Source organism: Fragaria vesca, linkage group LG2 (genome assembly GCF_000184155.1).
Source record: "Fragaria vesca subsp. vesca linkage group LG2, FraVesHawaii_1.0, whole genome shotgun sequence".
NCBI lineage: Eukaryota > Viridiplantae > Streptophyta > Magnoliopsida > Rosales > Rosaceae > Fragaria > Fragaria vesca.
The window spans coordinates 28,294,715-28,309,199 of NC_020492.1; the positions used below are offsets into that span (position 1 = coordinate 28,294,715).

Genomic DNA, 14,485 nt, shown 5'->3' on the forward strand with positions numbered 1-14,485 from the left:
TTGTTTTGATATTTTGTATAAAAAAATTACTGACAAGGCGTGATACTATGCAATGTGGCCATGGGCTTATGTCTTTATTTGTTTAAATCTGTTGAAATGTAGTTTTTCTGTGTTTTGTAACTATCTATGGTAATGGGATGTCATTTTCTAAGATATAAGATTATCTAGAAGGGAAAGTAACTAGAGAATTTGTGTTGTTGTTTTGTTTTTTCTTTTGTTCTGTTGTATAAAAAAAAATACGAAAAAAGAAGAAAAAAGGAAAGAAAAAAAAATGGAAGCCATCGCTGAAATGCTAAGTAGCCACAATCCTCTAATCCGAAGGCAAGAGCATATTGTATAAAATCCCAGATACAGCTAGTGAACTCACTCACTCCTCTCTTGTTGTTCCTCTCTCACCCAATTTAAGGTAACACTGATCTCTCTCTCTCTCTCTCATCTCTATCACTATCTCTCTGTCGCACAATCCTCCCATGGCAACCCCAGCCGCCTTTACAAGCCTCTCCCTGCTCCGATTCACACCCAGACCCTCTCCATCATCTCCTTACACAATCCCATTCTTTACCCCTAACCCAAAGGTCCCCAATTCCCCCACAAACTTTTCTATTCACTCTCCCACTTCTCTCTTACGTAACCAGTGAATCAATCACTGTTTATGTTTTTCTGTTGCAGGGTCCGAAATTCCGATTCCGATTGTTTTCAATGGCCTCCTCGGACGACAAAGACTCACAGTTCAAGAATCCGGGTCTCCAGGCTGTCCCGGATGAGGAGACTAAGGGCTACATCATGCAACAAACTGTATGCAATCCCTTTTCCCGTTACATTGTTTTTGTTGAAATCTATTGCTCTGTCATGTGGTTTTTGACTTGGCTGCTATTTGTTTGTGAATTTTGGTCTGCAGATGTTTCGAATTAAGGATCCCAAAGTCAGTCTTGATTTCTACTCTCGTGTCCTGGGCATGTCGTAAGTCTTTGTATTAGTTCATATAGTAATTTGTTTCCTGTCCTTGTTTGATACAGCATTGTTGCGTGTTATTTAGTATCAAATAATGTAGGAGTTTGATGTGTGCAAGCTAGCATTAGCATTTCCTCTGTCCAAGTTGAGGAAGGTTTTGGTATATGAAAGTATTGAATTTTCGGTCCTTTACTATAAAGCTGCACAATTTATGTTGTGAAGGAATAAGCCAAAGTTAGGCCGTACTTTCTTGTTCTCCTGTCGTTTACCTTTACACTTGACGATATAATACTCTTCTTCTATATGTGTTACTTGGTAAATATGGTGCTAGCTCTTCTTTCTTACAATCTGCGATTGTGAGAATTAAAAGTATCTGAAAAGGCATACATCTTTTCAATATCATCAACAGATTGAAAGATAAATCAAGATAGGCTCTGGGGGGTTGTGGACTAGTTTGGGCAATGTTAGACCAGTCTACCACTCCATGGAATAGGTCTACCATTAAACAGAGTTGGCTGACATCATCAGTAATGTTTTAAAAGATGAATGCAACTCTACACTAGATATGAGTCATATGACTATTAAGCAGTTGTGGTTTTGTCTCCAGTTCCGTAATACCCACACAGAATCCTTGAGTTTATGTTGGAAATAATATGATGGGAATGCGTGGTTTATTGACATTTTTTAATTAGCTTATGTTATCAGTTGGATTTTGTGTGTTGTCCTCGTGGCATATGCACCAGCGTTCACTGTGTGGACCAATTTTTGCATACTGTTAGATTGTCTTATTGTTTATGTGCATGTGGTCATGCTCCTATAAATTGTTAGATTATGGAAATAACTCATTTGGTGGAAGGTGATGGTTGTTTCTTTTATTTTTCAGGCTACTTAAGAGGCTGGACTTTCCAGAAATGAAGTTTAGTTTATACTTTCTGGGCTATGTGGTAAGTTGATACCATCATTATATACCATTTCAAAACTTTATCTTTTAACTGATAGGTTTACATTTCTTTTCTGGGAATTATAACAAATTATTAAAAAGCAAAACCAAACTTGGACAACAAGATTTCTTTGCTACAACTTCAATTATTGGGTTTCATCACTACAAATAGTTTCCTACGCCATTCTCTACACCATCTAGCCTGTCTCCCACATCTTGTATTATGCCTCTATTTATCATAACTGCTACGTTTACATTTTTTTTCCTGGGAAATATTTGGATGATCTAAAGTGCCTGAAATCAAAAACAAACTTTGATCAAGAAGAGTTTGCTAGGTATACATTGATTATTTGGTTTTCCAACACTACAAATAGTTTCCTTTGCCATTCTATGAACCATCTAGCCTATCTCCCACATCTTAAATTATGCCTCTACTTACTGGAAGATCGTTTGCTTTTACCGTTTTGTTGTCTCAAATTGTTTGCTTTTACCTTTTTGTTTCAAACCTGTTATAAGTTAAAGCCGGAGATTTTTAGCTCACAAACGCATCCTAGTGTTTGGCAGAGACACATAATTTATTTCCCCCTTTCCTGATGCAGGATGCTGCCTCAGCTCCAACTAACCCAGTTGATAGAACTGTTTGGACCTTTGGTCAGAAGGCTACAATTGAGTTGACACAGTAAGAGTTTTAAATCTTCCTAATACTTATTTTTGTCACGAATCTTTTGTATTTTGTTATGTCAATATCTGACAGTGACCGACATTTTATAGTAACTGGGGGACTGAAAGTGATCCAGAATTCAAAGGATACCACAATGGGAATTCAGAACCTCGTGGCTTTGGTATGGAACTTGGCCCATGAGTGTGTCATATCTCACAACTGACGCCTCTTGTAAAGTAGTTGTTTCTTCTTTTCATAAGTTTGACCGACTTATCCATTTGATGTGAAATGCCACATACTGTGTGTTGCATTACTACGTGCTAAGTATGTGTGGCCCCAGGATAGTTAACACTCAGTGTTGCAAATTTGCAATATACTAACCATAGTTTTTAGGATATACTCCAAATTCTCACTCTGCCCAAAACTATATTTATAGTACTGATATTTATGTCTGTCCAACATTTTGCATGGTATATAAATGGGAGATGGCTGTCAATCCTTAGTTCTCGTAATTATTGGCCAGGGTTGATTTGCATAACAGAATCTGTACAACTGTTACCACAATCAAATAGGATCGTAATTATTGGCCAGGGTTGATTCACAAAATGTTTTTGAACTCTAATAGATGATAAGGGCCTCAGGGAGGCTTCCTAGGGTCATGTGAGACCAATACTTCTCTGATTGATGAGGGTATCGCTGCAAATGTATCTAAATTTAACATTCCTCAATCATTTACATATGTCTATGCCTCTTATAAAATAAAAATGTAATGAGCAATGTCAATTATCCTGCTTGAGTGGCTATTGCGTCTTCAATATTAAGCATGTGTTATCCCTCAGTCGTGGGTAGGAAATCTAGTAGATAATGTCTAGATTCTGGTATTAACCCTCTTTTTTATTTTGTTAATCAGGACACATTGGCATCACTGTTGATGACACATACAAGGCATGTGAGAGATTTGAACGTCTGGGGGTTGAATTTGTGAAGAAGCCGGATGATGGTAAGATTTCATTTTTATCCTACAAGTATTAAGAGCTATATCTTCTTTATGAATCTCAACTGGTGCAATGGGTGGAGATTACTTGGGACACCTTAGTTCCTTTGTAAGGAAGTAGATAATATTTAAAAAAGTTTCTAGAGATTGATCATGTTGTGTAAATGGATAATATATAAAAGCAGGCAATTTCGTTTTAAGGAAAGATCATTACTTTCGTTTAGTTATCGATGGGAACACCTCTCATTTTGTACTGAAATGTTTCAGAGGTATGTCTTCTGAAAGAGGATAATATGAAGAAAAAATGAAAGACATCTTCTGAAGATGTGATTAATAAAAGGAATATTTGCAAGTCTCTGACATTGTTATGTTCTTTGCTTTGGGTTATATTGAATCGAAATCTATATTCCACTGAATTCTGGATAACTGAAGAATTCAGGAATAGTCAAGTTGTGGGGATTGAAGATCTTATTCTTGGCATAGAATAGTCCCAACAAACCATTAGAATATTTACGCAAGGATCATGTAGACATTGATGATTGAAGTTTTTACACTGTCATGTGAATTTTATATCCATGTTTGTACTCTCTGAAAGAGGAAAATATAAATAAAAAAAATAAAAGACATCTTCCAGAAATGTGATAAGGGATATTTTCATCGACCAATAAAATGGTATATTCATGTTCCTTGCATTGGGTTATGTTGAGTTACTGATGCAGGACAAGTAGAGTAGTAACTAAAAGTTAGGGTTTGTTTAGATATGCTTAGAACACATGAGGGATTGGATTCAGAAGGCTAATCCATGAACCCATAGGGTTTATTTATATTTTCCTCTTTCACATAGATTCATGATCATGATCAAAAGGCTGATCCATGATCATGCAAAGCTCTCAAATTTTTATGCTTCCACGCTTTCAGTTTTTGAGGCTATTTTTTGTTTCATTACATATTAAGTTCTGGTTCCTTAACTTTGTTTTGTTGTTTGCAGGAAAGATGAAAGGGATAGCATTCATTAAGGATCCAGATGGTTACTGGATTGAGATCTTTGACCTTCAAACTATAGGAAAAATAACTCTGGGTACTTCTTGAGGTTAGGAACCCTGTCTTCAATTTACTTTTTACTTTCTTTACCTTTTTTTTTTCTTGTTTACTGTTGGGTTTAGGATTAGCCTATAGGTTGTGGATCATGAAACACTATAGGTTGTGGATCTCTATAGGACTATTTTTATTTTTTTTTTCGCATCAAAATTTGTTTCTAAATTATTTGGCTCACCAATCTATGCATTTTGTTAATCTTATGTTACCATCCTTGCCCTCCCTAGTAAACAATCCAATGTACATTCAGGACTTTAGGTTGCGGAACCCTAAATCTATATATATATTCCGGTTCATGGTACTTGAGCCATCCGTCGAAGTGTTCTGGTATTTATGCAGCATATGTAAGGCATTACAAGGTTGTTGTTGCATAGTTTCTGGTGGGCTATAGTTAGCTTAAAGGAGAATGTATAGACGGTGTAGTTGCATGCATGAAGTAGTCAAAATTGTTTGATAGCAAACTGCTAAGCACCACTGCCCATGCATATGTGGGGCGACATTCGAGTCTGTCTTATGTTCAGCTTTTGTCGAACAGTTTCAGCGAGTTGGATAGGATTCATTTCTATTGCATGTGTGTTAGCACTGCATTGGAACAGTCATTGTCAGACTGTCATGAGCGTACTATCTACATTGCCGCTAGTGTTTCATAGAAACAAGTAAAATTGTTGCGGAAGTGGTGATCAGCAATTTTAGAATGAAAAATCTGCTGCTTAATATTGCAGTATGTAGCTCATATTATGCAAATAATCAAACACTGATAGCATATGTTTTGCCAATAGGATTAAGTGAGGTCCCTCTAGCTCATGTTTATTCATGCTTTACTTTGGATTTCCTGTTTTGGTGTTGAAGGTTAGACGAAACTTCTAAAGTTATCTTTGTAACCAAAATCTATTTGGTAATGATGCAGATGGACCAAGTCAGTGGCACTTATACGTAAGCTTCCCCGGTTGCTCACGTTAATACTTGAGGCCTAGTCTAGTAAGTGGACTTTTTTAGTACTTATTGTGTGCTTTTCTATACTTGCTACTGGAGACGAGAGTTCTGTGGCAAGTTATCTTTGTTTTGTCTACAACTGTTGTTCAGTTGGAGCAATTGGTCTTTCTGATCTCTATTTGTTCAACATTTGATTGATAAAGGGAAACTTTTGTAAGCCTTATCACATCTTACCAATTCTAACCAATCTTCGGCTCATAGCAATAAACCTCATCGTAATGTTTTGTCCTAGTACTACCCAAGAGCAAAACATCATATTCACTGCACTCAAATCCGCCACCATTTTCCATGAGATGAAAATGTAGAAATCAATCCCACGAATACATTGGATATTTTCTTTTTGGTTCAGGTTGCTAAGATAGTTTTGTGTAAGATATATGCACCATTGGTTTTGTTAGTAATGAAGAAAAGGAACCTTATCGACATTTTAAAGGGAATAACGCTGGGTGCGAAACAATGGGTAAGCCTCTGCTCCTCATCGCCCTTCTTGAGGTTTTCAATTGGGAAAGATAATTAGCATCTTTATTCTCCTCAAATTTCAAAACTAGGTTGGGGGTGCTTCAATGGAAATGTGGATGAGGTGCTTAAATGGATATGTGGATGAAGCACTCCCGATCAACTTGATTTACTTGGGATATGGCAAATCGGCAATAGGTTGCTCTTACATTCCAGTAGTGACTCCAGTGTGTGTGATCCCTCACGAGGATATCCAAGAATGGGATGCATGCACCGCGCTTATATGCGAGTCTTGACGACCTATTATTGTTGGCAATCGACCATTTTTTTCGGCAATCGACTTTGAACCCTTCTCCTTGAGCAATGATGCTTTGGCACATCAATTTAGTATGTCTCTGATCGGCCGAATATGGTGGCCCGATTTCTACTGGTTCAATCAAGGACATGGCAGAGGGAAGACTAGCTATTGCAGCTGCAGTGGTGGTAGTGGTGGTGCATGGTGGTTTGGTATGAATCGTGTGGCTGAGTTGGTGGTGTGCATCTCGGACATGGCAGATTTCTGAGACTCTAATTCATACATTCACCGTATGTACGTTTTCATTTTTTGGGGGGCTTTACCTGCTACTGTATGATCATTAAGATCATTAGAATTGCTTTAACAACTATTTGGTGGGAATTTTTTGGCAGTGAATGCCTCGTCGATAGACTAACATGCAGCCATTCATTTGCGGTTGCATAATCTAATTGATCAGTAGCTACCTAACCAGACCAAAGAAGAAAATAGCTACCTAATCATGCTCCTTGATGTTCCATACTTTCAAACCGGAAGATTATATACTCGAAGGCTCAAAGCACACCAATAGTTTACATTTTTTCTAGCAAGTTTTTTTAACAGTTATGGTTTATACTAATTTATTGGGATGATAAAATTCCTTCTCACACAGAGTAGGTATGTTTATACCCGATCACATTTTCCATAGCTTTGAAAAAGAATGTGGCATAATTAGTTGGTGGATAAACCAACTAAACCGTGCTGGTTTAAATTGCCGGTACAATGGTTAAAATGATGTTGTATGATTACCTTCACTGCTGATGTACTTCTCTATTTCTTACTTTTGTCAGCTTCGAACCCTTGTTTTCCTGAAAGAGATTGAAGCTTCATACCCTATCGTCGATACGACTGCATTGTCTAAATTTACTTACAAAATTTGTTTGTTACAATGAGTAATATATCCTCATAAATTGAGTGATTAAAAGTTTAAGACGGGTGTATTCAGTTCCACCCTTTTTGTTCTTAACATCATGGAGCAAAGTTAGTAATGAAGCAGTGTTGTATTGTTGTGTATTCTAATGGCAGAGAGGCAAGTATAAATTTAGGCAAAACTCTCTTGAGGGTACGTAGCTGTCGCTACTATTCTATGCAAACTTCAAAGCCCTATCTGTTAATCCTCTTTGTTTGTTGACAACAGATCATCCCTATTAGATTAACTAAGCACCAGTTCTGGACTACTGGCATGACTTTAAATAATTTGAGTGTCAGACTGGCAATAGGTTCCACATCTTTTGACCTTATTACACTTCACTAGAAAAGACATTCCTAGAAAACCTTTCCCCTTGCTGTTTTTACACAAAAATCAACTTACAATATCATTTTGTCATTAAAAAACTCTTAACTGGAAAGTGGCTAACCAAATTACTGAAGTAGATGCAGATTTCCAAATAATATGGTGATAAAATTGGGACACCATCTGCTGTTCTGCTTTTGGTTTTATTTAATAGTACACTGAGATTTTATTAAGAAATAACTCTAGAAACAAAATTTCAAGACTGGATGTGGACAATTGCCATCAGGGAAGCAACTGCTCCCACTCTGATTGTCTAAAACTCTAAATGAATCTGGGCATGGACTGACAGAGACAGAGGCGGAGCCATAGGTTGGTGGGGCTCAAGCCCAACCAAGATTTTTGGGATTGAAAAAAAACTAAGTGTATTATGTTTTTTTATTGGATATATATTTTTTTTATGCATTCAAGCCCACCTAACTTCTATACTTTTACGCATCTCATCTTCCTATGTATGCGACTACATCTCTACTCTTCCATTCTTCTTCTTATACTTCTAGTTTTCTAATCTTATCCTGCTTAAATTTCTAAAGTTTGTTGAATATAAATTTTCTAATCTTCTTTTTCCTATATAGAATCCGATGAAATATTGGATTTCAATATATTCTTATTGGGTTTTCTAATTTGTCTCTTATTTTTTAAATTTTCTTCTACTTTCATTGACGCCTATTTTCATTTTTTCCAAAGACTCGTAATTGACGTATGCTTGAGCTCCTACACTTTGTATGGGTATACAACAAAATTTTTTTTGGCCTTCGGCCAAATTTGAAGCCCACCCCATGTTTAAATCCTAGATCCGCCATTGGACAGAGATATTGTGTGATGCAGCATATAAGTTTTGTGGAGGAGAGGTTTTGGACTTTGGACTGCTTCCCTATAGTGATTCTAAGGACTAAAATATCCACAATCAAGGATATTGATGAAAATATCAGATGCTATTGAAAATGTTGAAATTTCGAAATAGGTAATTGATAAAATGTGTCAGTTTTTTATGTAATATATACAAGATTGTAAATAGATATGACAGAAATTCAGTTCAGCAAGGATGGTTAAGGAGTTAGATCTTACCTTGGGCAACCATGGTTCAATCCTCCCTTATGGATATTTGATTTTTGTCTTAAATATTTCAAGGCTGAGGTGAGATATTATAAAATATCACGCTAATATGGGATATTACCGATATTCTCTTAGTATGGGATAATAATATCGAGAGGTGATAAAAACGAAATTACATGTGATTCTCTGTCATTTCAAATAAATTAGAGAAAATTTTACAAACCATACCTCAAGTATTGTTCGTTCATCAGATTTATACATCACATTTGAAAACTATCACAACAGTACTCTAACGACTTGACTCAACTTTTATACACTCTGTCTTTAACAGTGTTAAACCTACTTATTTTTATGGGTAATTTTGTCTTTCCGTTTTCTCTTTTCTTCTCCTCTTTCCCCTCGTACAAATCTCTATTTCTCTATCTCCATCTATCTACCAAGAAAAGAAAAAAATGTATCCACCAAGAACCTAGAAATGATCTACCATGAATAAAAGAACTTTTTAGTTGGTCTACCACAAACCCAAATCCATGAAATTCTCTAGTCCATGGATCGCCCACAAGATGGACATCGATCACTTTTTCGTCTAATGGTAAGTGTCAATTTATGTTCTTCTAATAGAGGTGACAATCAAATCACATACAGATTTTTCCTCAGATTCTACACAAGTAGGTTTCTTGACCTTAACCTAGTCGAAACAGACCTATAATGGAATATGTATTTGCCTTACGAAGTAGACGAGGATTTGTATTGCTTTGGGGAAGGAGAGGGGGAGTACCTTGACGTTCTGGAGTACAACATCGTAGGAAACTAGGAATTGATGGCAGCAAGTATACTTCCGAACTGAAATTAGATTGTTAATCTCTCTCACCCTTTCCGGCTCTCAAATTTCTCTCTTCACTGTTGTATAAACTGTGGTATGTGGATCTCTTAGAGAATGGTTAAGAAGATGAAGTTGTGGACTAGAAGAAATATTAAAACTGATTCAAGACCCGAAATGACGGAAATACCCTAATAAAAATGGAGGGTTGACGCTGTTAATGACAGTAGGTACTGAAAACAGTGTGGATTTTGATGTTGGGGTACAAATATGACAATTTCTGAAGTTGATATGCTAAAATGATGAATGACTCTTAATTGAGGTACTATTTGTAAAATTCTCTCAATAAATTACATGTCAATGGACAACTCGAACCACGCTCTGTTGAAGAATGCCAACAAAGAGAATATTGGCCTACATAAAAGTGCAATCCAGGGAGAGCTAGATTCTCTAACAAAGAGACATGTATTTAGTTTTGGTAGTGCTAACTTTACCAAGTGTAAAACCTATAAGACATAAATAAGTTTTTGTCAAAAAACGTAATGATAAGAATGAAGCCCTAAAAGACAAGACTCTCTTTGTGGCACCAATGTTTCTCGCAAACATTCTGGATTGACTACAAGGAGACATATTCTTCCATAATAGAAATGCAGCTCATAGATGTGGTTATTACATATCTTTATGGGGATCTTGGTGGGGAGATATTTTATGAAAGTGTCTAAATGGTCTTACACTATCCAACTCAAGTAACTCTAAACCGTGGAGTGCGTTTGCAATTACAATTGAAACGCTCATTTTATAAAAGTGACTACTTGGTTGAAAATGGATACAAAATGATGAACGTACTATGCCACTGCGTACTCCGAAAGGAAACGAGTTCCGGATTGACAATTATGGCTATCTATGTTGTTAGCATTCCCAATGATCGGTCAATACTTGGATGTGAAGGAACAATCCATTTCGTCCAAAGGAAGATGACGAAGAAGGGTTGAGAAATGAAAATTCTTCTCTAAAGTGCAATAGGCACTACCAGAAGAAAGGCTTTAGCCGACGAAAATAAAAAAACCAGGCCGACGAATTTTTTTTTCGTCGGCTAAAGCGGACTTTAGCCGACGAAATTTTCCTTCGTCGGCTAATTTAAAATTTTCGTCGGCTATGGTCAACTCTAAATAATTTTTTTCGTCGGCTATAGTCTGTGAACTTTAGCCGACGAAATTTTCAAAAGTTTAGCCGACGAAATTTTCAAAAGTTAAGCCGAAAAGATTTTTAAACTTTAGCCGACGAAATTTTTAAAAGTTTAGCCGACGAAAAATATAATTTCGTCGGCTAAAGTGCCTTATATTTGCAGATTTGGACAACAACTTATCTGGAAAAAAAAAACTATACGTAGAACCTTCAAACGCAAAAAAGTCGTGAAATAAGATATGACCAGAATTGTGAAATACGTCTACGGTTGAAAAATCACGGTATTCCGGTAAAGTCTCGGTGCCGATAGTTGACTTACTCTTATTATTCACTTTGCTGCAGATTTGGCGTTTGGTGTCTGATTGACTATTGTGATACCTTTCCGGAAGCGTAATGGCCCTACGAGTCAAACTCATCGCTTATGCCATGACGTATGGGCCTTTTTGGCCATCCGAGTCCGTTTAGGGCTTCAAAATACAGTTTCTTATTTCCGATTAGAGTTGACCGTTTCAATCGAGCCCTTAACGTTGTCGGATCCAGTTGAATTTTTTACCATAGACATTTTTCATCATAATGATCATATCTGACGGTCGAATTTTGGTTTGTGAATTTTAGTAATCGGAATCACAACGTGTCTGCTATTTACCGTTATTCGGGTTTATAGGGAGCCCTATCGTCGGAAGGTAAATGTCTCAAAATTTTTATATGGGAAGTTGCGTCTCATCTACGTGAGAGTTTTTCGTGTGGAAGGTTTGACCAAACTACAAAATATAGAGGGAGATATGAGCGTTTTCGTGTGATAAGTAACGATGGATTAGGGTTGACCGTTTCGATCGAGCCCTTAACGTTGTCGGATCCAGTTGAATTTTTTACCATAGACATCTTTCGTCATAATGATCATATCTGACGGTCGAATTTTGGTTTGTGAATTTTAGTCATCGGAATCACAATGTGTCTACTAATGTTGTATAACTTGTTTAGTAGGTTATACAACTTTGTAAACCAACTCTACATAGGAAGCAAAATTATCAAAAATCTCGTGAAATAAGATGTGTTCATAATGGTGAAATAAGGCTATGGTTCAAAAATCACGTAAATCGGGTAACGTCTCGGTGCCGATAGTACCGGTCAACCCTATTTACCGTTATTATTCTTTATGGGGAGCCCTATCGTCGGAAGGTAAATGTATCAAAAAATTTATATAGGTGGTTGCGTCTCATCTACATGAGAGTTTTTCATATGGAAGGTTTGACCAAACTATGTAATATAGAGGAAGATACAAGCGTTTTCGTGAATTTATAGACTTTAGCCGATGAGATATTAAAAAAGTCGTCGGCTAAGGTCAAAAATTGTTTGGCGGTAAACCAAATTTGGAGGAAAATTTTCAAATGACTTTAGCCGACGGAAATATATGAAAAGTCGTCGGCTAAAGTCGAAAAAAAATTTGGCGGCAAACCAAATTTGGGAGAAAATTTTCAAAATTTTCAAAGGACTTTAGCTGACGAGCTTCATTACTTTAGCCGACGAGCTTTATTACTTTAGCCGACGAATTTCACAGGTTTCGTTGGCTAAAGTCTGTTTCCGCCAAAAATTTCGGAAAATTTCAAACTTCCTTTTAAATTTTTAGCTCTCTCTTTAACCTACTCCCCTCAAACATCTTATCTTCTTCTTTCTCTCACCAAGAACTTCACCCAATAACTTTTTCTTTCTCTTCCCCACAGAAACAAACCCACTCCCTCTCTCTTTCCTCTCCCTCTTCTCCTCCTCCTCTCCCTCTCCTCCCTCTTCCAACTCCTTAGATCGATCTGGTTCCTCCACTCCTCGACTCACCACCTCCTCCTCTCCCCCATTTCCGCCTCCATTCCCCGACTCACCACCTCCTCCTCCCCCCCACTTCCCTCCTCCTCCGTCCCCAGCGGAGCAGCACCCCCACTCGCAAAGTTCGTCAGCAGCTGCTTCGAGAAGAAGCTGCTCTTCCTCACATTCGTAAGCTGCTCTTCCTCCTCCTGCTCTGCCTCCCTCGCCGCCACAACCGCCGCCGTGTCCAACATTACCAGCCTCCCCCTCACCGCTTCCCCATTGCCTCTTAAGCAGCAGAAGCTCTCCTCCAGTCCCAAGCCCGACCCCAACAAGCCTCTTCCCCATTGCCTCGAAAATAAATAGTTAATAAAAATAAATTAATATTTGTTAACCCAAAAAAAAAAAAAAATTTTTTTATTATTACATATTTTAGCCGACGAATAAATGTTTCGTCGGCTAAAGTCTCAGACTATAGCCGACGAAACATTTAAGATATTCGTCGGCTAAAGTCTTGGACAATAGCCGATGACGTATTCTAGATTCGTCGGCTAAAGTCATCGCCGGTGGCCCTTTCCCGACGAAACCTTAGCCGACGAGCCTTCGTCGGCTAAGATATTAGCTGACGAATTAAGCTAACAGGCTGACGAAACTTTTTCGTCAGCTAAAGTGCTTGTCCTGGTAGTGAGGCGCAATATTGTACTTAGCCCGATGAACTCGACCGAACAATGCATTCTCAAAAGAACTTGTAGCTAGACTTAGCTCAGCGCTAACGCAGCGTCATTGGAAGGTATAAAGAATGTGTTCTGATACCTAAAGAAACCATTGACTTGGGTTCTATAGAAAGATGAAAGGCAATGCAGATGGAACTGCAATCCCCTACACCAATACCCCAAACGATGTTTTGGTGGTCTTTACTAATGTCTAGTATCTATGACCAATAGATCGTTCCTAAACTGGTTAGGCATTCACCATTGGGAACACACGACAATGCCTTTTGAGAAACATCAGACTCTCCTCAAGATTCAAGTGAATCAAGTAAGGTCTGAGGAGAACATGACATATTTGTTTCTCAAATCACAGCCTAAGGCTATATTTGAAGAGCATGTAAGAAACATAAGAATGCGAAGACGTTCCTAGCTCCCCTGATTGATGTAAGGATTAGGGGGAGTGTAGACTTCAGAGGGAGTTTAACACACATACACTATTATAGGTGCGTTGTGCTCTTATTCCCTTCGACAAAGATTTATTTTGTTCCACTGAGTTTTGTTACTTGGCAAGGTTTTTAATGAGGCAACACCTCATGCACCGTTTTAACTTTGACTTGGCACAAGGGGGAGAGTTGAAGGAAATATACCTTAAGTATGCTTTCGTCAAAGTAACTGACGAGTAAATAAGGAAGTTATTGATCAACAGATATAACTACTCAATTAGTCATATTAGTCATTATATACATTGTTAATAGTATTGAATTTCATCATTATGTGCGTGTAATTACCATTGTAATCCACCTCTATATAAAGAGGATTTCTAATAAAATGAGTACACCATTCCGATTATCATTTTAGTTTTATAAAATGATATATATATATATCTATAGTCGGGATCAGAGGCGGACGTCCGCACACCCTTAAAGTGCGGAAGTCCTTCGTTTTCCACCGTACGGCTCCGACAACGACGCGCCTTCACCCTAGAGGCCTCCAGCAGCGTCCCTGATCACTTTCTCTCCCTGACGAGTCCGCCGAATTCCAGTTTTCCGGCGATATTGATTTTGTTTGAAGTTTTGGGTGTCTCACCGGAAAACTGGAATTTGGCGGACTCGTCAGGGAGAGAAAGTGATCGGGGACGCTGCTGGAGGCCGCTAGGGTGGAGGCGCGTCGTCGTCGGAGCCGTACGGTGGAGAACGGAGGGACGT

The 14,485-nt window shown here is 37.9% G+C and overlaps 1 protein-coding gene across 1 annotated transcript; it reads left to right on the forward strand.

The window, feature by feature from the left end:
• Positions 1–362: 362 nt before the first annotated feature.
• On the forward strand, positions 363–6,265 carry LOC101300213 (lactoylglutathione lyase-like). The gene is made up of 9 exons (XM_004291598.1): positions 363–575; positions 670–795; positions 899–960; positions 1,835–1,895; positions 2,491–2,570; positions 2,663–2,733; positions 3,463–3,552; positions 4,535–4,636; positions 5,549–6,265. Exons 1-8 carry the CDS (start codon positions 471–473, stop codon positions 4,633–4,635), a joined length of 696 nt encoding a protein of 231 aa, XP_004291646.1. The 5' UTR covers positions 363–470; the 3' UTR covers position 4,636; positions 5,549–6,265.
• Positions 6,266–14,485: the final 8,220 nt, after the last annotated feature.